This window comes from Struthio camelus, chromosome Z, assembly GCF_040807025.1.
Source record: "Struthio camelus isolate bStrCam1 chromosome Z, bStrCam1.hap1, whole genome shotgun sequence".
Taxonomy (NCBI): Eukaryota; Metazoa; Chordata; class Aves; order Struthioniformes; family Struthionidae; genus Struthio; species Struthio camelus.
The window spans coordinates 18,345,298-18,366,646 of record NC_090982.1 but is presented as its reverse complement, the minus strand read 5'-3'; the positions used below and the strand labels follow the sequence as shown (position 1 = coordinate 18,366,646).

The window sequence follows — 21,349 nt, the reverse complement described above, 5'->3', positions numbered from 1 at the left end:
ACCTCAGCCTCACAAGACTTTTGATAGGAACAGTTTTGCAGACCAGTGCTGTTTGGCTACTTCTGACGCAAACGGAAAAAAAAAAAAAAAAAAGACTGGAGAGATTAGCCTTTCAATCAAAATGCTACTATTTTGACAACTTCTGGATTATTAAAAACTCTGTTGCACTAAATTCACTAGGAAAACCATTACATATACACTTACCGCAGGCTTTACAAGCAACAGCACAAATCTCCTCTGCAACATATTCTCCAGCTGGAAATTGCAGATAATCTCCTCCAGTCTTCCCAGGGGAATGATAAAGGTACACTTGAAGCAATGGTTCAGTCTGCTTGGGTGTACTGGTATTCCCAAGGACGTCACCATTCTGGTGGACAGTAGAAGTTGCTGTACCTTCCATGTTTGTCATTGTAAGACAGGCCATTGTTGGTTTCGGTTCTGTTCAGAATATTTGCCTAAAAGAAACATAAGGAGTACTCCTTGATTAACTGTATTTGGTTTTGCTTGTAACACTCTTATCTAACGATAGTACTGTTCTGACGCACGGAAAACGCGAACAACTACTGACTCAAGACTACAGAATAGCTGAGAAGGTTTAGTAAAAGTGAGTTTCATTTTGGCTTATTATATAGTCTGAACTCTGAAAAATAACTAGGACAGAAAAACAAAGGTAGTCCAGCTGGAGTATTTATTAACTCATCGAATCGTATACAGCGCGTGCTCAGCGGACGAGCTGAAACATGCTAGTTAAACCTGATGGCCAAAATGATCTCTGAATGACACCTATGCAGCTCATTATAATCCCAGTTTAAGATCAAAGATCATGTTGAGAACGTACAAGACAAAACAATTAACTGGGTGACAAACTGGCACGGATAAAGGGAAGAAAGGGTAGGAATATCACTTTTCAGTTGTGTTTTAATCTTAGGCAGACACTTAAAATAAAAGGTGTTGACTGAGGCAAGGCTCAAAATGAATAAGTAGATGTGACAAGTCTTCCTACCTACGGCAGATTCCAAACAAGACTCCTCCTCCGCTCAGACTAATCATATAAGTCTATTTCCTAGTAACTCAAACTAAAAATCTTCTCTCAAACATAAGCAAAGAGATGAATAACTTTAAATAGAACCACTGATATATTTTATAAGTTAAAAAAAGTGAGATTGACAGCGTACTCCAAAGGCCAATCTTGCTCTGTTGTGACTCCATCATAATTTTAATCAACCTAATCTATGCTTACAATAAAAGCTTTGATCACAATCTATAAGGCTTCCTTTCATTGAAACCATATAATAAATAGCTACCACCTGGAATTCAAAATTCCTTATTAACTATCACTAATAATACCTAGAAGAGCTATAAACAAGCTGACAGTCAAAGATTAGATTTACAAATGTTACCTTAAGTTAAAAATGCATCTGCTGCTTCAAATAGGTGGATGGGTGCTACATTTTAAAGTGTAATTTACAACAGAATTAGATCACAACAGGTAAATCAGTTAAAAAAAAAAAGACAGAAAGACTAAAAAAAAAATCTTACAGGAGGAGAACATTAAATTCATGAGCTGTGCTATAGATAAAAACATTTAGTTACACACACAAGAGGAGAAAACTATGGTACCCTGATGGTAGTTCTGAAAAAAGTCACCGTCACTACAAAAAAAGTGTATCATTTTAATTTCTAAATTAAATACAAACAGCCAGTATATCACAGAAACTGAAATCTGCATTTCAACGTGCAAGGATCACTCACTGCACGAGTGCCAACTTGTGCCTGATCCACAGAGCATATGGGTTCCCCAGTGAGGCAAATACCTCAGAACATAAAGATTTATGCTCTTAACTGCAAAGGCAGCACACTGGTATTAAGTAAATGTACAATGAAGAAAAAAAAAAGGGGTGGTGGGGAAGGGGAAGAGGCCTCCTCTTGAGTCATGAAGAAAATCTTACTTCTGAGAGGAAAATAACCATCATATCCCTGAAAACATATATAAAAGATATTTTACTGCCTCTTTGTCAACAACGTGCAAGGCAGTAATGTTTGTGTTTGGCTACTTGTTCATATAAAATATCATACCTTTAATCTCCCGAGTAATTCTCCTTTAATTAACACAGCAAATTTCTAAAATACTACAATAACAACGCTCTACTGAAAATAAACCTTCACTTCTGCTGCTTTGAACTGACAGATCCTTCCATTTGGGTTATGCTACAGGGCATAATGTTATTTCTATGGGATGCTAAACGGAAATACTACTGTCATGCTCTCAGTTTTATATAATGAACAGAAAACTTGGCCAATTTCAAATGAACTAAACAGGCCTGAAAGCACCATGCTTGTTTCTGTCTCTCCTTCCTAGATTTTGTATCTCTACAGATACACTTGCCACTTCAAAAAAAAAAAAAAAAAAAATCAGCATTTCTTCCTTGTTTCTATACGGGGGGAAAAAAAACAAAACAAACAAGGGAACCTTGCTTAATCATATCCGAGAATGTGACATCAAGTGTCTACAAAGTACGGTCAAAAATGTAAGGTAAATATCACAGCATACTGTATTTTCCTCTATTCTCTTTGTTGCTCTAATTTTAAGAGTTCCATGAGGTAACAGTATGTGAAAAATCTCCAGAGATACAATCTGCATTTAAACCATTCTCATGTTTCAACGCTGTCTTTTATACCAATGTGCAAATGAAACAGACAGGTGAAAGCAAGTAATGAAATCTCCCTGAATCAGTTTATTCAGAAAAAAAAGAAAATACACCTTCTAGGCTTTGATCTTACACATACAAATAAAACGAAAGTTCTATTACTGAAGTCAGCAGAGCTATATATGTGCAGTAACTGAAACACATGGTTGCTATTCACAGGAAAGTGGTGTGAAAGAGTATTTCATATTAACTAAATTGCTTTCACCTGTGTTTAAGAGACAAGCTGCCAACTGGACACACTTTATTTTTCCTCTTCGCTCCATTGAGAAATCATTGCTTTAGCCCAGAAACATCAAACATGGCAAAAAAATTAATCGTTCAGCTTTTTCAATGGTCAGAATCCTAGGTTATGTTTTAAGTGTTTCTAAACTTGGAGACATTAACCACCCTGTTAGCAGAACGTAATTTAAATATCATTTTCTAGGGTAAGCATAACAGACTGGTTATCGTACTGTAATATAAAAGAATTTCTGTTTGTGTAAAGTATTTCCATATCTGGCTTAACAGATTTAATATACCTAGAAGAGGACTTTTATAGGTGAGTTCTTGACAATACCACAGAGGTACTGTTTATCAAACAGAAGCAATGTACCAAGCCCACACACTACTGGAAGTGGATGTCTGACATAAAATCAAAACTTCGTAAAAGTTAAAAATGGCTTGTCTACTTATACATATAACAACACTGTATAACATAAAATTTGGAAGGCATATAAATGTTGATAATTCAGAACAGAAGAACAGTAACCTGATCCAAAAGGATAATTTTTATATTCCTAATCAGAATAATATTCCAAGTCTGAGAACTTAGAGGATCAAATTAATCATTCCTCATATGTTGCTCTCACTCTAACAGTCACCAGCATCCACAACTCAACATGTTTACCTGCAGTTCTCTGTTCCTTTCCGTAACTCCAATGCACCTAGCTGAGGACCTATTTTACCTGCCACACTGGACTGCAACCATTCATATGGTTCTTTTTACTCCTACTAGAAAGAAATTAGTTAACCAGTCTGAAAACCCCTGTTGATGCAGCAAATCTCATTAACATTTACAGAACATACAAAAACCCCCATCATTTAATAAAATACAGCATTCACAACCTCATCCAGAATTACATATTTTTTCTTCTTACAGCCAAGTTGAATCATGGGCTCCACCAGTTTCATTATATCTAAATTCTCCCCTTGAAAGAATTGTTTTCCTCTTCAGTTTACGTCTTTTTTGGGTGGGTTTCTAGGAAAATCTCTAACACCAGGATCAGAAGCCACACCACCTCAAACACACACCCTTGGAGGTTCAAAATCAGAGCGTTCTCTCACTACAAATAAATCCCCGGGTTGTTAATTACCTTTAATCACTTGAGAAAGCTCTGTATGAAACATGAGGTGCACAAGAGATGAAATCTTTTAAATGAGCACATCACAGGTCACCCACTTGCTGCCGGTATCCACAGGAGGCCAGGTAAAACAGGCATACAGGTGGAACATAACATATCTGTAACAAAAACATATATACATTAAAAATAAAAGTTGATGGCTGTGAACAATACATAATGCATCATTATTTAACACTACATTGCTACCCTGAACATTCATTAAAATCTATGCTTAGCTTCAGAGGAAGTGATCCCCTCCTATTTCTTCCACCCAAATTCCTAGTGTCATCTTTGACAACAACTTTTTACACTTTTTTTTTTTTTTTTTTTTTTTTTTTTTTACACTACACCCTGTCTTTTTGGTTCTAGAAAGGAGTGCTCCTCACTTCTAGCAGGATTCTGGTATATGAAATGAACACCTGACTTGAGGTACAACTCCTTATTCTCTTGCACTCATCGGGTTCTTTTAAGTCCTTAAAAGTAATAAGTATCTTTTACCACATGAACTGTTTGACATACTGTATCTGCAAATATGGCACCAGTTTAAGAAAATTGTTGCTGGCATTACACAAAGAAAGGAGAAATGACAAGGAAAACAAAGGATAAAGCAAGAGATGGTATGTTCACTTCATGTAGTAACACCTCCTTTAGCCAAAACAATCAATTCTAATTAACAACTGACTGCAGCTACCCCTTTCAATTCAGTTGAAAATTAACACCAAGTGCCTTGTAGTATGAAGGACAAAGGCACATCTACCCTTGCTTTTTTGGCACACCACGTCTGCAATTGCAAGAAACACCATTTGAAAGAAAGCATTTAAGCACAACAGCAACCTTCTGCATCAGTAAAAACAGAAAAAGTTCCTTGTTGTGACCCTCTAGGCACAGGAAAGAACCTCACAGAGAAGCAAAAGAGAATTTTAAAAACTGGAATAGGAGAAAAAAAAAATGCATTGGAAGTTCAAAGGGGGCAGAATTCCGAAAGGGAGTACTCTGCAAATTTTTGATTGATGACTCTCCAGACAGAAATCTTCCTGGACAGGACAGAACAGGAAACCAGCATAACAATTTCCTCAACAAAATCTGTCTGCTGAGTCTTTCATCAATATCCCAAGAAAAAGGCACCCATCTCAATGAGCAGTAAATTCAACTTCTCCCTCTGTGGAAATCTAACTGTTTTGAAAATGATTAGTGTTTTTCTTCTTGCAATACCAGCTTTAGAGCTCACCAGTTTTGCCTTGTTTGGACAGCTGTGCATTTTGTAGGCACCTCCAAGGATGCCCCTTCAATTGCTGTCTAGTCAGCCAATTAAGATCTCATCCAAAGTCCACTAGAATCAATGTGAGTTTTCCAGATCTGTATTAAAATATAAAAGAAAACTGCTCAGGGCAGAGCTGTCTATCACTGGTCAATTCAAGCACACTGATCTGACAGCTCCAGCTTCAAGCAAAGCACAGAATCACTGCCTATTCACACAGGTCCCAGGTCGAGAGTATTGCTGCATATTCTAAATTATCTCCTGGTTTAAAAGTGCCATTCCGTCCCCCAGTGACTCTTTCCCCTCATCTCATTCACAACTGCCTTGCACTCATAGCTCCCTCTCAGGCTTTTGACTTCGAGTAGAGGCATGTGAAGATTCACCTGACTGTAGCTAATTGTGTACCTTTTCCACAAACACCAGACCAATTGCAAAACATCATCACTAGCTATACAGGACAGCTGCCAATAAACAGATGGAACAAATCAGGTTGAACTAAGAACTCAAGTCCCTTCGGCTCTCTGGGTAGCAGTGCCCAGGGGAATGAGGCAACGTTTTTGAATGTTGCGACACTTTGAATGATGATAAGCTCAGTGGCATTGCAACTTGCATTTCAAATGCAACAGTTGCATAAAGCAGCCTAATATCTAGCCTATCAGACTTTACATGCCAAATAGGAAAATGACCACTTGCTTATGAGAGAACAGGTCATTGCCTGGGACGAAAAGCAAAGAGAGGAAAAATCGGTTCATCGTGGTTATCGTGACATCTTAAAAAGAAAATTGAAGCACCTTTTCTGCACAAATCTACAGATCTTCCCGTTAATAATAGGTTCAGCACCAAAGCCATATAAGAAATATCCAGTTTTCACACTCGTGGGCTGATTACGTCTCACCTGAAACAACTCGCTCTATTAGCAGCTGACTTCCTAAGATTTTCACCTATATTGCTATCTTGCTAGCAACCTTGTTTCCCCATTTGCTTTCCTTCCCTTTGCTCAGATCTAAGTGAGCTTCTATTTTTGGCAGCTACAAGGATTTAAATGCCCAGTTCCAAAACAAACTTAGAGAGTCTAACTAAACTCAGTCATAATAAATTTCTATGACATCTATCCAGCCGCCATAATTTGCAAAGAACACAACATAGACTTTGCTGTGCTGAGCAAAGGAGATTCTACAACCCGAAACAGTCACTTCTCAGTAGGCTCTTACAATTCCTACAAATATAATCAGTAATTCTGTTGCAGCTGTGTCAATGAGTACCGTTAACATTCAATTTATAAGCAACTGATGAGGAAGATCAAATTAGCCCTTTCTATTCACAAGCAAGATGTGAATATATAGGCTGTCTCCTTGTCATTATCTATTGCTAGTGAAACCAGAACAGCTTGTATAAACTTGAAAATTACAAAAATGTGCACAATTTGCATCTGCTTGTACACACACCCCTCCTTCAAGGAGTCTGAAAGGACTTTATAAACATGAATAACTAAAGCCTTCCCAAGTTATGGTAGGTATGTAGGCAGGCAAGAGGCTAGAAATATCTCACAAAAAAATCCCAATAGGTTTCACATTAGCAAGCGCTAATGGTAGAGTATCAGTAGGTTCTACATAATACTATGGATCGTCTCACAAAACCACAACAAGAGATTTTTTAAAAAAAAAAAATGTTTAAATAGATTAGACTAAAAAGAAAGCCAGTCAACAGTTTCCCACTTCTGATTATATTGGTTAGTTTGTTGTTTTACATTTAATATTTATATCCAAAATATCTTCAGGGTCCAATTTGAACACGCAGACAAAAAAAGAACACTTAAGCTTTGTCATGATATACATCCAGCATGACCCGTTACGCTACAAAAACCATAAAAACTTAAAAGAATAGCAGTTATATTGTACACACAATATGCACTATCCCTTGCAGATTTCCTTCGTGTAGGTAGCCCAATTCTTTTCTGAGATACAAAGGTATAAATACAAGAAACCAAACGCACATCTGGTTTTGATAGGCAATCAAATGCAGTTTCTTTAAAGGAACAGTATGTGCAGAAGAGCCACTGCTCCCTAGAGAAAGGGCTAGAGATTCCTAAAAGCATTTGTTCAATCTGAACACACTAAATCACCAGGAACACACTAAATCACCAGCTCGTATTTCACACACACACACAAAATTCACAGCAACAGATACACAACGTTATACCACACAAATGCACTAGAAAACATTTCTCTTACTAATTCTATCAAATTCACGGTGCTCCGCAGTACCCTTAAAAGTACTCAATCTGGAAAATCCAAGAACCTTTTTTGTTGCTTAAACAACAAATCCTAAGTTTACAAATACAGTTAATCTCTGCTTTAATTATATCATCTTCAGCACTAAGAAAACTCTGCTCTTCTTTCTTAGGTAAAATTTATTCCAATTTCAAAAAGAACTTTGAACAGAAGCATTCAATATTGCCTTAAAACATATTCAAAGACATTGCCAAGTACAGAAAGGACATGCCTTCCGTTATGGTGATCTTTTTCTAACACATTTTGCTTGTTGAGGGATCTAAAAGTTGCCCTGGTGCATGGTAAAGCCACAGACACAGGAGAAACAACTACTCACATAAAAGATAACTACAGAAATGTATATGACTCCGAATGAATTTTCCTGTTTAGTCAGCTGTGCCTTAATATCACAGAAGGATTTTAATATATCAAGATTTGAATGCACACGGTGACAAGCAGATGCAGAAAGAAGATGACTGATGTCCAACATATCAATGACAAAACATGTGCTAAAAAAACCTGGAGAAGTGAAGATAACATTTGCTTACAGTTTTTACTTGGCAAACCACTGCCTGCATCAGCAATTCAGCAGGCGTCCGTGAACTTTTGCACAAGGAAAGAGTCCTGATCCTGGCCTGGCCTGGTTATATGAATAGACTAACCAGAGAGAAGCAGTTAGTATGAGGATCTGAATTTTTTCATTCTGATTAGAAATAAAAAGAATGGATTTCCAACTTCTTTGTAAGAGAATGAAGCCCTTACTCTAGCTTGTCCCAGGAAGAAAGCAACCCATGGGTGCTGTCTGAAAAGCAGAATGAATGACAGATGCTAGAAGCTTAGACTTCACAGTAACCCGCCAAGTAGGTGAATTGCCAAAAAAAGCAATCAAATCGGAAATCTGCCCACAGGAACAGCTCTGCCTAGGTTCCATCAGAACTTTGGCAAAAGTTGGTCTGTATCTGCAAAACATTTCAATTTCACCATGCTGATAAATTTCAACAAAACAGTATTTCATCAGAAAATTTCCAAGCAATTCAAATGGTTGCCCAATTGTTTTGGCTGAGTTTGTATCCCCAGACAGAGGGATCTGAGTCCATTCAGAGACACCATTCTCTGCACAGCTTTATATGCACAGAGGACACAGGAGCAGTAGCCACAATAGGTCAGAGAGACCTTTTGCATGAAGTATGTGAAAAATGTCTTCAATTTCCCATGATTCCCTTACACGAATCTCTCAAATTCTTCTAAAAATAATGCAATAAAAGACGACAGTAGCAAATTTAAGACAGGATAAAGCAGGTCACGCCGTATGTACTCGTTTGTGATGGAAGTGGACAAGACCTCCACAACATTCTCAACATTTCTTCTTTGCTTGCAAATCAAGTCCAGCAGCTATGGGAACTAAGTGATATTTTCACAGGTATGGTGTATCATCCTAGCTTTTCTGTTGCATGAAGCATACCAAAAACTGAATTCTGCTCAAGAGCTCAGATCATGAAGTAATGGTTAAATAGAAGCACAGGTCTCAATTATTTTCTTTGATTTCTTTCAAAAAGATATTACAACAAATTGCTGATGCTTTTGCATACATTGAGCAAATTCTTTATCTAGAAGATTAAATCCACCCCAAATTCACTCAAGGTTAAAACAACGTGCTGGCTACTAGCCTCGTTCTGCCTGGTGGCTTTTGATTACAAAACATGAGGAATCACTGTCCTACACTGAACGGTAGAAGTAAGGGCTTCTATGTAGTAACGACTTCCAATGAATTACCAAGAAGTTAGGAGAAAATGAAAAATGTAGAAAAAAAAATCACATTTCACAGTGGAAAAAAAAAATTCTGACTCATCACTAGAACAGAAAAAAATATTATTCTATGAAAAGTCATTTTTTTGAAAGCACAGTTGAGGGGAAAAACCCTTCAGCCTTCTCTAGAGGACACACATGACAGTTACAGCTATATTCACAGGTTAAAATAAATACCGAAAGTGCAAAGGAAAGCAAAAAGTGTAACGGAAGCAGCAGCAAGTCAAATTGCCTGGACATTTTTAAGCACTGCAAGATTCCTGGTTCTGGTCACACCACATGCAGTGGGAAGATGACACTGGAAGATATTTCTGAAGAAAGTAACCTGCCCTCTTCTAAAATATAATTCCCACTCCCGTAACTGAAGAGGAATGTTTCAAAACATGAACCAAGAGGAGTTACTACAACACTGTGTTGCCAAAGAATAGCATCACTAGTTAAAAGCAAATGCCAGTTTAGCAAATGCTGTCAAGAACCAAGCAGGCTATGCTAAGCTATCAGAAGCCATACATGTTTCATGTTGCTGTCTGACAAAGCTAACCAGTGTTGCAGCAAAAAACATTAAACACATGGCAAGGAAAAAGGTTTCAAAATTGTAACTCTTCCCCCAGCTTCTGAAAGACCTGTCCTTTCCCTGTGGCACGTGGGGGGTTCTCAGGTAAACGTCTGCACTCACTTTAAAAAGAAACAGAACAGCCAAGACCCACCACTTGCAGCAGTTTGTTCAAAGTCTGACGCCGTTCAGAAGTGCCAATGTTCTTTGTCTCCTCCAACTACTGGAGCGCTCTGGTGTATCACATCTACAAAAAAGTATCTTCTGCACAAATAACAATACAATAATTTCATCAAGCAGAGTTATAATCCTGGTAGAAAAAATATATTTCTTTTCCTTCACAGAGGATAAGGCGTTTCCCCACATCAAACCCCTCCTTCAGGAAAACAGGTCATAACTCTTTCCAGCTACCATTGGCTACTAGGATAAACCGATCAGTTTGCAACTGCTTAGTAAACTTTTCCCAAACCTGGATTTTAAAAAGTTAAACCCTTGTGGACTTTCCTTCTGAATTTTATCATCTCCCTTTTCTTGCCTTCTTATCTCACTTCCCCAGTCTGGCCACTTCCCTCTTCAGAGGTTAGTAAAACTACTGCCTCTAAAGTAACTGTCATACGTGTTTACATAGAGTGCAGAAACTCACATGTGTTAAGAGCTAGAATTTTTTTCACGTGAACTAGTAGCAGAGCACTGTTTTGCAGGGGGGAGGGTAATAACTGCTAGCCTTTTGTAGGCAAGTACGAGGTACACAGAAGAAAGAACAAAAGAGGAAAGATGGAAAAGTGTCAAAATAAGGTTTAAGGGCTTTTTTTTTTTCCCTCGCTCCATGCCACCTACTTTTCTTTTGCTTGCCTTCCAGCATATTTTGAATTGAGCAGCTTCAAAAAATGAAATTCAGTAAAAAAGATCATGATTACGGGCCAAGCATCAGGCTAGTTTACGAAAAAATAGTCAGTCAGGCCCCAAAGGGTCTGATTAAGGTGACTTGCCTTACAAGTGACCCTACATATATGGAGAAATAATTGCACGAAATTGTATTGACATGTCTTTCTGCAGTGCTGGCTAGATGAAAAGGTGTTCACAGTTTCAACAATATGGAGCTCATGACTGACATTACTATTCTCTATTAAACGTCTCTAAATATCTACTTTTGGAGGCAAAAAGTATCATTTTACGGACTGGACACTTTACCATACAGGGTACAGGTATCACGGAGAGTATCATCACAATCTCTACCATCTTTTCTGCTTAGAGGTAGGAAAGTAAAAATATTTTTTTCTGTAGGAAATAACACATTCAAAATTTCCCTCCAGCTGCTTCCATTCTTGAGTATTCTTTGGAGTTTATTTTACTTTCCAGTTTTCGCCACCTGACAGTGAATTCTGAGACAGAGTCATCAAAAAGGTCAAAACATCTGGATGAATGAAGCTTCCCCTTGTTTCTTTTCCACTTTTTTACAACATCTGAAGAGAATCTGAAAGCAGGTGTTTTACCAAATTAGCCCTTTTCAGAAAAAGCTGTCAGAACGTACACAGGATAACCTTTAAGTCAGAGTGAATCAGCAACCTCTACAGAACAGCCAGTAGCAAGATTCCAGGGTCTCCTCTGGGCTCTCTAGAAACCTACGTGTTCCGTCTACCCTGCCTTTTCACTTCTCTTAATTGCTTCAGTTTAGAAATTATATATCAATAGGCCAGATTTGAAGAAAATTCCATGAATTCCCTCCTTAAGATGTTTCTCTGTGGAAAAGTGCTTAAAGTTTCCAGGAAACTTACATACAGGAAACAATGTAAGTTCTTTACAATGATATATCAGTTACAGCTACTTGGAATTTTCTTTGTTTATAGAAAAGACAATTCCATATAACACAACCTAAATATGAATTTTTACATTTTATTTAGCCTTCTTTAGTATTGCAGCAGTAGCTGAAAACCTAGTCAAGATTAGAGCTTACTGCACAAAATAACCCGTGCAGCAAAAAGTCTGCCCTTTAAAAAAAAGGGGCACCACTCCCCTCCCCCCCAAACCTTGGTCCTACACAGTTTCAACAGGGCTACAAATGGATGAAGCTATGCATGAACTACATCACACTTACAAATTCTTCCAGAATCAGAGGCTAGTTACATAACATGATACGAGTGAATACAAAATAAACAACCCCCCCCCCCACACACACACAAAAGAGAGACATTCGAGTCACAATTTTGTGAGCAGTGCCACAGAACTATTTGAAAATAAATGATTTTCATAAACAGAAGTTTAATTAATTACTAATATTTTAAAAATCAACCCATATAAGTGTATTCAAAATCCTATCAAATAATGATTTAGAGTTCAATGACAGCATATATTGCATTTCCTGTTATTCTTTGCTAGGATGGTTGAAGTATGTTTAAAAAAGCATTACTTTTTTAAAAACACAATTTTAATGCTTTATATTGTTAAATAATTTCAGATAGCAATGTTCACATTTTATCTTTACGATTCAGGAAAATGCACTTGCTTGATAGTTTACTTAATGCTTCTTTAATCATCAATGGCCCAAGAGCCTTCCACCCGTTCCCTATCTGAAATACCAGCCAGCTTTTGCAAAGATATAGCACTACATGCTTTGCCAAGATCATGTTATCTCTATAAGCACAGATTGCCAGAAAAAAAAATGGAATCTAAAAAACTAGGACTCTGAAAGTAAACAAAAGTTTGTCATAAAATGTACAGTTCCATGCAAAATTCTGGTCAAAATGAAAACATTTTTAAAAGTAAAGCAAAAAAGAAAAGTACAATTAAGACAATCCTATCTTCCCAATGTAACATTTCAAGTATTCTATGTTCTTCTGTACAAAATATAAATTACAAAAAATTATTAAGATCGCTTTTCGCACTGGAGAGCAGTCAGGTGGCTCATCGTATGCATCCAGTATTTACAGAATGTTGCTTTGAGCAAGACTAATCTTTTCAATTTTATGCTTTGCTTTTAAGGGAAAAGAAGATATTTCCCAACAAGATACATTTATGAAGAACTCCTTATGTGCATCTTGCATATGCTCCTAAATTCTGAAATAAGAGCAATACTCTGCTGTTTTCATGATGCTTGATATTATATGCTGAAAAAGACAGTAAGGCTATTCTAGAGAATAAGAGCACAATAATTCTTTACCAATAATTCAAAATGGTACAGGAGACCACTCGACATGAATTCAAGAAAAATAAATGTAAAAGCAAATAATTATTCAAATAGATGCTACTAAAGCCTGGATAGTACACAAAGGCTGAAGACTGAATATACATATATTAGAAACATAGTATTTTTTCTTTATGTCAGAAATAACAACAGCAAACTACTGCAACAAACAGTCAAGAAAGCAGTAGATTCTTTATCTCCCAATCTGAAAACTTTTGAGTATTCTCACTGAGATGTATTCTTGAAAAACAGGCTTTACATAAACCCAACTTAATGGACTTAGCACAGGAGGAAAGCTGAAAGCTAATAGGTCTATGATATACAGAAGATCAGATAAGATGATATAATGTTCTCCTCCGGATTTCAAAATGTGGTTCTGTAGATTGTGGCATTATCAGTTCCTTTACAAGAAGGCATTATAATGTAAAGATGAAACATCTCTAGCATAGCTATATTTTTCAGCTAATAAAAATGTTTATAACAAAATTGCATTACAAAATTTCCACTGAACAAACTCAATTATTCGGCCTTTTTTTTTTTTTTTTTAAAGTTATCTGATGACAGAAAATAAAACGGGAAATTAAAATTAAAATCATCAATTCTCTAAGTACATATCTCAAAGTCCAATACTAGCTTTGCCTCTCGGCTCTTAACTCCAGGACTTCCATTTGTTTCTCAGCGATGGACAACAAGCTCCCATTACTCCAAAGACAATTCTTCAGACGTACTCACTGAGTAATCTGAAATAAGACACATCAGTTCTTCATGCTAAACTCTGACTTCAAATCAGAAACCATGTTCTTTTAATCTTGCCTAAAGGTGGCATTTTCTCACCAACTGCTATTCTACAATGCATGGAGAATCCAAACGTACCTACTGCGAGCTCTTCAAAATTGAGGATACTCTAGTCTCTAAATAACACGAGATGGACTTCTTTCTAGATCAGTCCCAAATTCATGAATCACTTAAATTTTTGATGCAACTTTTCGGGATAATAACCATATTTAATTTTAGTCTTAACTCAGCTCTGTCAAACTATGAATTTCTAACCTCTCTGCAAGAGTAAGGAAAGAACTGCTGCAAAGGGTTAGACTTTCATGGACCACCTCTCAAGACAAAAAGAGAAAACCCCTAACAGTTTAACATTTGACTAATGACAGATGACAAAAACCAAGCTGTCTTAGTAACAATGATGCAATAAAAAAAATCTTAACTAGCTCAAGAAAAAGGCCTGTTAAAAGTAACTGTATTCAATAAAATTGAATATGGCAAAAAGAAGCTGTATTACCTTTAGTTGTATTTTTAGGTATAGTTCTAATTAATCTAAATGAAATATACTGTACTACAGCCAAGTTTTCTTTTTCACTTGTAAGCTGCACAGAACTATGCATCTCCAGGACCAATCTGGAAATTAGCTGAACTGGTCATTTTAAGAGGTTTTTGCACATATAGTTTCAGATATAAGAAAAATTGCTGAGATCCATTGAAACGAACTTGGAGTTTCACAAGTGACCACAATCTCACCTCTCTCTATGCATTCTGTGAGCTCCTGATGACCTACCCTACATAAGGGGCGAACTACACAATAGTATAAATACTAATAGTTACTGTATTTGTTAAATGTACGTTCCAATTAGCAAGCTGAATCCAATTAAAATCCTAAGCAGAGAATAAAAGTGTCTGAAAGGACCTCTTTGACCAATCATTTCTGTTTCTAAAAATGGATATCCTTCTACCTGCGTTTGCCCTTAGTATTTACCATGTCTGGTCACCTACCAGTAAATGATAATTCCAATGGATTTTTTTTCTTCATTGGCACATACAAAGGACTTTGACCACTAGTACATGCAAGAAACAGTCCACCCATACCTAGATCCAAACCAAACAACAAGATACTTATCTGTCCATTCATCACATTATAACCGAACTGAGTTTAATTTTCTTAAACTAAACAAGAGGGTGCATAGTGCAATTACACATAGTCCCATTATACCCCTCTGAGCAGCATACAGACCAATGAAATAAAAACATAAAAAAAAAAAAGCTGGACCCCAGCCTTATTTTTAATATAGTGATAGCATTTTTTGCTATCAAAATTATTTAAAAATAAACAAAACCCACCAAGACAGCTCTGTTGTAGACGACTGAACAAACTTCTAACGGTGACAAACTTATCACCAGTGTCATCACATTACCTCCACTATTCTAGACAATGTTTGGCAATTTGCTTAATTCCATAACTAAGCACAGTAATTTTCGTATTTTCAGTCTGCGCTGCACTTCAGTGCCAGTGAATTTTTCCACAGTACTTCAGATAAAACATTATCATTTTTCGTATTTTCTAGACGTAATAGAAGGACAAAGAGTCTAAACTATTTGCTTAAGTTCATACCGTGAGGCGCTGGTAGGTCAAGCTTAAATAAAATTCCTTGTACCACAATGTAGTTAATGTAACCAAATTGTGTTCTTCTCTACTGAAGGAAAGAACTAACTCCTTTCAAGTAAGGTATACAGATAAAAGAGTAAGATACAAAACCTCTCAAGCACAAAGGAAGTGCCGTCGAAATCTCCAACCTGCTTAATCATTGCAAAAGAAAATCTGTTTTAACATTCAACTCTTACCACAAGTTTCCCCATAAGTAGCATCTCCGTTTCATTTTTTAGTTTTAGTATGTAGAAGAAAACTCGGTGAGAGGAAAGAAAAAGAATTCTCTCACCCTCCAAAATAACAAAGTTGACACCAACAGCACATGTATTAAAAACAAAACAAAAGAGCGTTATGAGGAAAAGATACAGATGAGAGATATTTAGCCCGTATCTTGAAGTAAGGTACACCACAAGATGATTCTACCATTCTGCTTTCAGGATTTCCCTTCACAATTACTCTTCATACAATTTTGATTTTACTGAACTCTAGAAAGGGCAACACTACCACAATCAGCTTTGCCACAGGTACACCTATAAGTACCTGATAGGTGACCAAGATACTCCTCATATCTTCAACAGAAACAGGATTCCTAGTGGCTCTGTGGTACTGATCCAATCTAAATGCCGTTAGCACGTAGACGTACCGCCTCTGCATCATTCCAAGCATTACTAAAATGAGGTCACAGAAATTGGACCTTGTTATTCTTCCATCCCCACTCAGGACCAACAAGCAAGGGGTTCTAAAAGAAATAGAGTTCATCTCCTTTAGTAGATGCATTTAAGGGAGTAGAGCAGTAGAGCATTTTTTCTCTCTCAAACTCTTCATAAGCAGTATCACCATTTAACCCTTGACCTTATCAACCTGCTAGCATGAGCAGTATACATTACCACCACCGTGTGATTTGATTGTCATAATCTGTAGCAGCTATTAGTGATCCCTAACACCAGAATAACACATAAAGTAGCACAGCTGTTCTCCTTCGCACTTTCTTTTACCAGCCACGTGCTACTGCTGACAGCAAGACAGCGTAATACAGGGAAGCATTCATCCTCTGGTGAAGGATTCCACTTCGTATGATGTGAAGTCTTCCTGAAACCCAGATTATCCATCTCAGACTACCTCCTGTTAAGCAATGTGCACCAGCAGCTGAGTCACACCCGAAGACTTCAGCCCATTTCATGTGTTGTGACTGCTCTCTGACAGAAAGGAGAACAAGAATAGATAACAAACAAACCCTTTGGGCAAAAATGAGAGAATTGAGAGAGAAAACAGGATGGGATGACATACATCAGAAGCTGATAGCTATAGCAGAATACTAAGATCTTCTACAGATAAAGATTTGAGAATCCTTGTTATACAGGCTGACTCTAAATCCAAACGTTGTTTAAGCAGCCCCCAGATTTGGATCATGTTATGGGGTTAAAATGGTACATTAATACGCCAAGTCTGAGCCTGGAGGTTTTAAAAGTGTTTCTTTGCCTCCTTTCCCATCCTCTTATGAAAAGCTTTTCCAGTGGAAGAGAAACTCTCCTCTTTCCTCCCCCATCCATAATTGGGGCTAAAACTAGGTTCCAATTTCACTCCAATTATCTCTGGCACATAGCATTTACTCCACCTTATTTAAAACTAATTGAGAAAATTGGATCTCTAGATAGTCAAAAATTCAAGGCGCACCAAGTAAACAGACGATTGTGCATGACCAGACATAAAAACCCAGTAGGTTAGAACCTACATGACCTCAGTAGGTACAAGAATATTTGTAAAAGCTACTGAACATGATCAAAAGTCTGGATCCATCCATCTGGAAGAATAAACTGACACAGGAAGGAAATGAAGGCATCTTGCAGCCATCAGTTTCTGACAAAGTGTTTTGTGTTTTCACCTTCTGTAACAAAATTGAATGCAAATGAAAATATGAAGAAATTTAAACTACTCCTGAGAAGAAAATACTTTCTCATAGTGATTTTTGCTGGGATGCTGTGACAGACATCAGAGGGATGAGGTACTTTATAATGAGAGAGCAGCGGAAAAAAAGGCAGGAGTCTCAGTTCAAGTGGAGGATGGAGACAGCCCACAACAAGGGTCATACCCAGAAGAGAAATCAAGAAAACTGAGAACAAGGTTAATACCAGTTCCACTTTCTCTCCTGCACCTCTACATTTCTGTCTGGGTATGAAGAGCTCTTTGCTTCCCCTCTCATCTGACAGTATAATTGGTCTCTTCTACCTATGTCCCAGACTCACCCAAGTGAACCAATAGCTATGTGTCTCTTCATCTAAGATCCACCCCTCCAACTCGCTAAGGTGCTGTGAGTTTGCCTGGCATCCACAGGCAAACAAATCAGATACTACATTGTATACTACAAGGATCACATCCCCATACCACAGGGTAACAAGCTCATTAATCTTCCACTCTCATGGTGTCCAAACCATAGCTACCTGTAAGCAGAAAAAAGAAGTAGGATGAGCTGCCTCTAAAATACACAGCTCCTTTTGGGGGATGGGTACGAGGGCGGGATTACTTCTTTCATCCTCATCAAATACTTCTTTAGTTCTTCCACCATTCTCCAGACAATATTTGTTTCCTTAATAAAAACATGCTGGAGAAAATAACAAAGGAGGATTTGATCACATTGCAGATCCTCAGGGAATGGTGACTAAAATCTCTAAGCCAAGGATTTCTGTCATCTCTTCCTCTCTAAAAATGGAGAGTAAACGGGAGACACCTGAAAGGCTGTTAAGACCAAGCGTAAAACTACATATGCCACCCTCCTGTTGCTGATATTCCTAATCCTTGTTCTGATAAAGGCAGAATAGATCACAGAATCACAGAACGGTCGAGGTTGGAAGGGACCTCTGGAGATGATCTAGTCCAACCCCCTGCTCAAGCAGGGTCATCTGGAGCATATTTCCCAGGATCACGTCCAGGAGGGTTTTGAATATCTCCAAGGAAGGAGACTCCACAACCTCTCTGGGAAACCTGTTCCAGATGAGATGTATGAAGTCATATCTTAGACAGAAAATGAGACTAGGCAGGCATAAAGATCCTCATGAGAAAAGCAGGCCTTCAGGAGTGCTTTCTGGGGAAAAAAAATAAGAGAAGGTTTGAGCAGTCCCTCAGTAGAGCCCTTGAGCAAGACTAAGTTAATACAGATCGCCTAATTACCTTTTGAGCCTTCACATTGGTTATTTTCCACACCACAAAACAATGAAGGTGCTTGTTATTCCTCACACATAAACTTTTGACAGAGCAGCACAAGGGAACAGACTGTGCATATCCCCAGTGAGAGAATAAAGGTTGTTTGGACTCCCGACTATTGAAAAATATTACCTGTCACAGAGACCTCTAGTTTTGCTGAGTAACCAGAACAGTGAATATTTGCAGCAAAGTACTCCTCATGGAGAATAAAGCTGTTCTAAACCCTGTGGTTCCTGCCAGGTACTTCATGCTCTGCCACTCTCAAATAAAAATAAGAGATGGGGAGCCAGCTGTGCTATTTTCATACCACAGTGTGCCAAACTGGAAGTGATTACGAGCATCTGGCTGTCCCTCAAGTCCACATAAAATAGAACAGAACTGAACAAATGGTTCTGCCCAGTCCACATCTGGGGATTTCATAGTTGAAGTAATTTGCATGTTCAGAAGTACTACAAGTGAGGGCAACGCATGAGCTAATCCTCACTCGCTAATGTTAAACCGAAGTTGGTCTTTCTACAACCTGATTCCTCAGCCATGTTGTTCATTCAGGTTTGAGAGTGGTTGTGTCAGCTTCAAAACACAACAAACCCTCCCACACTGGATGGTGTACATTTTTTCTCTTCACTGAAGTGGCTGTCAGAGTCAGTTAAACTAAAAAATACTAACTGAGGAGCAAGTAGTTAGCCATTTTTCAACTAATAACTTGCCTTTCAATTGGTTTCTTGAACTATCGTATAGAATATTGATCACGTCTCTACAGTAAGGTAAGTAGGTGGCTTTGAGCTGACAGATCTCCTTACACATGGACAACTGCTCTAGGGCCTCGGTGTGGCAAAGAATGCAGCGGATACCTTATCAGTAAAAGAATGGGGATCATAAAGGCCAGAGTTTTGACACGCCCCTCCCCACAGCATTTCAATTGTAGTCCACTGGGTCAAAACTGAATATTGCTGATATTCCGATCCAATGTCTCCTTCCCTCACCTGCTTTACATATCATGTCCATAAATCCACTGTAAACATTAGGATAAAGTAGATACAGGTAACTTATCTTTAAAGTAGGGGTTTTTTTAACCTTTGAGAAGAATTCACAAATTAAAGATGGGAATTCCTTTTTCCTTCAAGCACTGTACACATTGCAAAACTAGTTTTTGTGGGTTTTTCTAATTAACAGTATCAGTACATAACTTTAAGAACAACAGGTATCACAGCAGGATACAGCTCATTACAAATTATTTGAGATTATTAGCAGTCTTCCCAGACTACCGATATAATGAATCTTTAATCTCCCTTCAGTCATCAGTACATGATAGGAATGCTTACTGACTCTCACATAGACTCAGTGGTTCCCTGTACAGGAAAAGGAATTAGCACAGTGATGGCTGTTAAACTCCTGGACCTCCCTAATATTTCCCTGGATGCTGTTTACAGTGGTTACTGTAAGCTGAGTGGCAACTGCAGTCAAATCAGACAACACAGTAGATTTTGATATAATCTCTAACGGATTGTAATTCGATGACAAGTATTTCCTTTCGTGTGACTAAAGCTTCTCTCCGCTAGCATAGATAGCACAATAGAAATTAATTAGTGCTTCTGGCCACACCTCTTTCAGGCACATGAACTTATCAACAAAGATATCAGATATGGGTCATATTTTTTTTGAAAAGACACATCATCAAGAAACTATTTTGTTGCATGTGCTACAACCACTGCTTAACTGCCTTCCTTTCATTTTCTTCACTAAAGACCCACAACAGGGAACCTTTCTTGTTTCAACACAAACTCCTAAACATTCGCTTCCTTCCTTCATAGCCTTGTTCTCTCTGATCTTTAATGCCTCTTGGTCTTCATAGTCCAAGGCGCTGCTTTTACTGCTACAGTGAAAGTAAAACAGTAAACATTTCCGGAAGACCTACACTCTTGTAATAACAAGCAATGAAGGAAATGCCCACTACTTTCAATCTTACCAATTATGAAATGGTTCTTCCCAAATGAGTCCAACAGTTTAATTCCCTTTTCCTATATCAGGCATTCAATCCTCCTTTTCCTCATAGACTACTACATAACAACCATTCTGACATCTGTACATCCAATTCCTATTTTGAAATAACACCTCCAGAGAATTAACTACAGCAACTAAGGCTTTTCCACTTCTTAATAAATAAATATTCATAGTCGTTTTGAAAGTTTTAATTGTGCACAAACTTCATTCCATATATTAGGTCATCTCTGCTTTCTTGAGCAGTCTCCTCTAGTCACTTTCTGCTTACTGACAGAGATCCAGGTAACGTGTTTCAGAATCCTCTATAAGACCAAAGGCAGAAGTCTTTCCTTGAACTTGAACATTCTCATAAAGTTTGGCACACTGTGAGATTTCACGGTAGTTTTGCTTTTTAATTACCCATTTAATTTTGTTACTAGTATTTATTTTGCACCTAAACTACTGTGGGAGAACATGATTTTGAGAGTTAACTCCCTCTCAGTACAGTTCCAAGCTGTTCACTTGCCTATTTGCTTCAGAATGGCCATATAGGAGCAGACTAAAGGCATATCTAGCTCTTCTTCCAGC

At 37.7% G+C, this 21,349-nt stretch overlaps 1 protein-coding gene across 1 annotated transcript in view; it reads right to left on the bottom strand.

The window, feature by feature from the left end:
- Positions 1-21,349, bottom strand: part of JAK2 (Janus kinase 2) — a 96,972-nt gene that overhangs the window by 49,206 nt on the left and 26,417 nt on the right. Inside the window, exons 2-3 of the mRNA XM_068926844.1 lie at positions 4,061-4,206; positions 205-455 (exon numbers count right to left, since the gene is read on the bottom strand). Coding sequence (XP_068782945.1) covers positions 205-424 — 220 coding nt within the window. The 5' untranslated portion in view covers positions 425-455; positions 4,061-4,206. The remainder of the gene's footprint in view (positions 1-204; positions 456-4,060; positions 4,207-21,349) is intronic.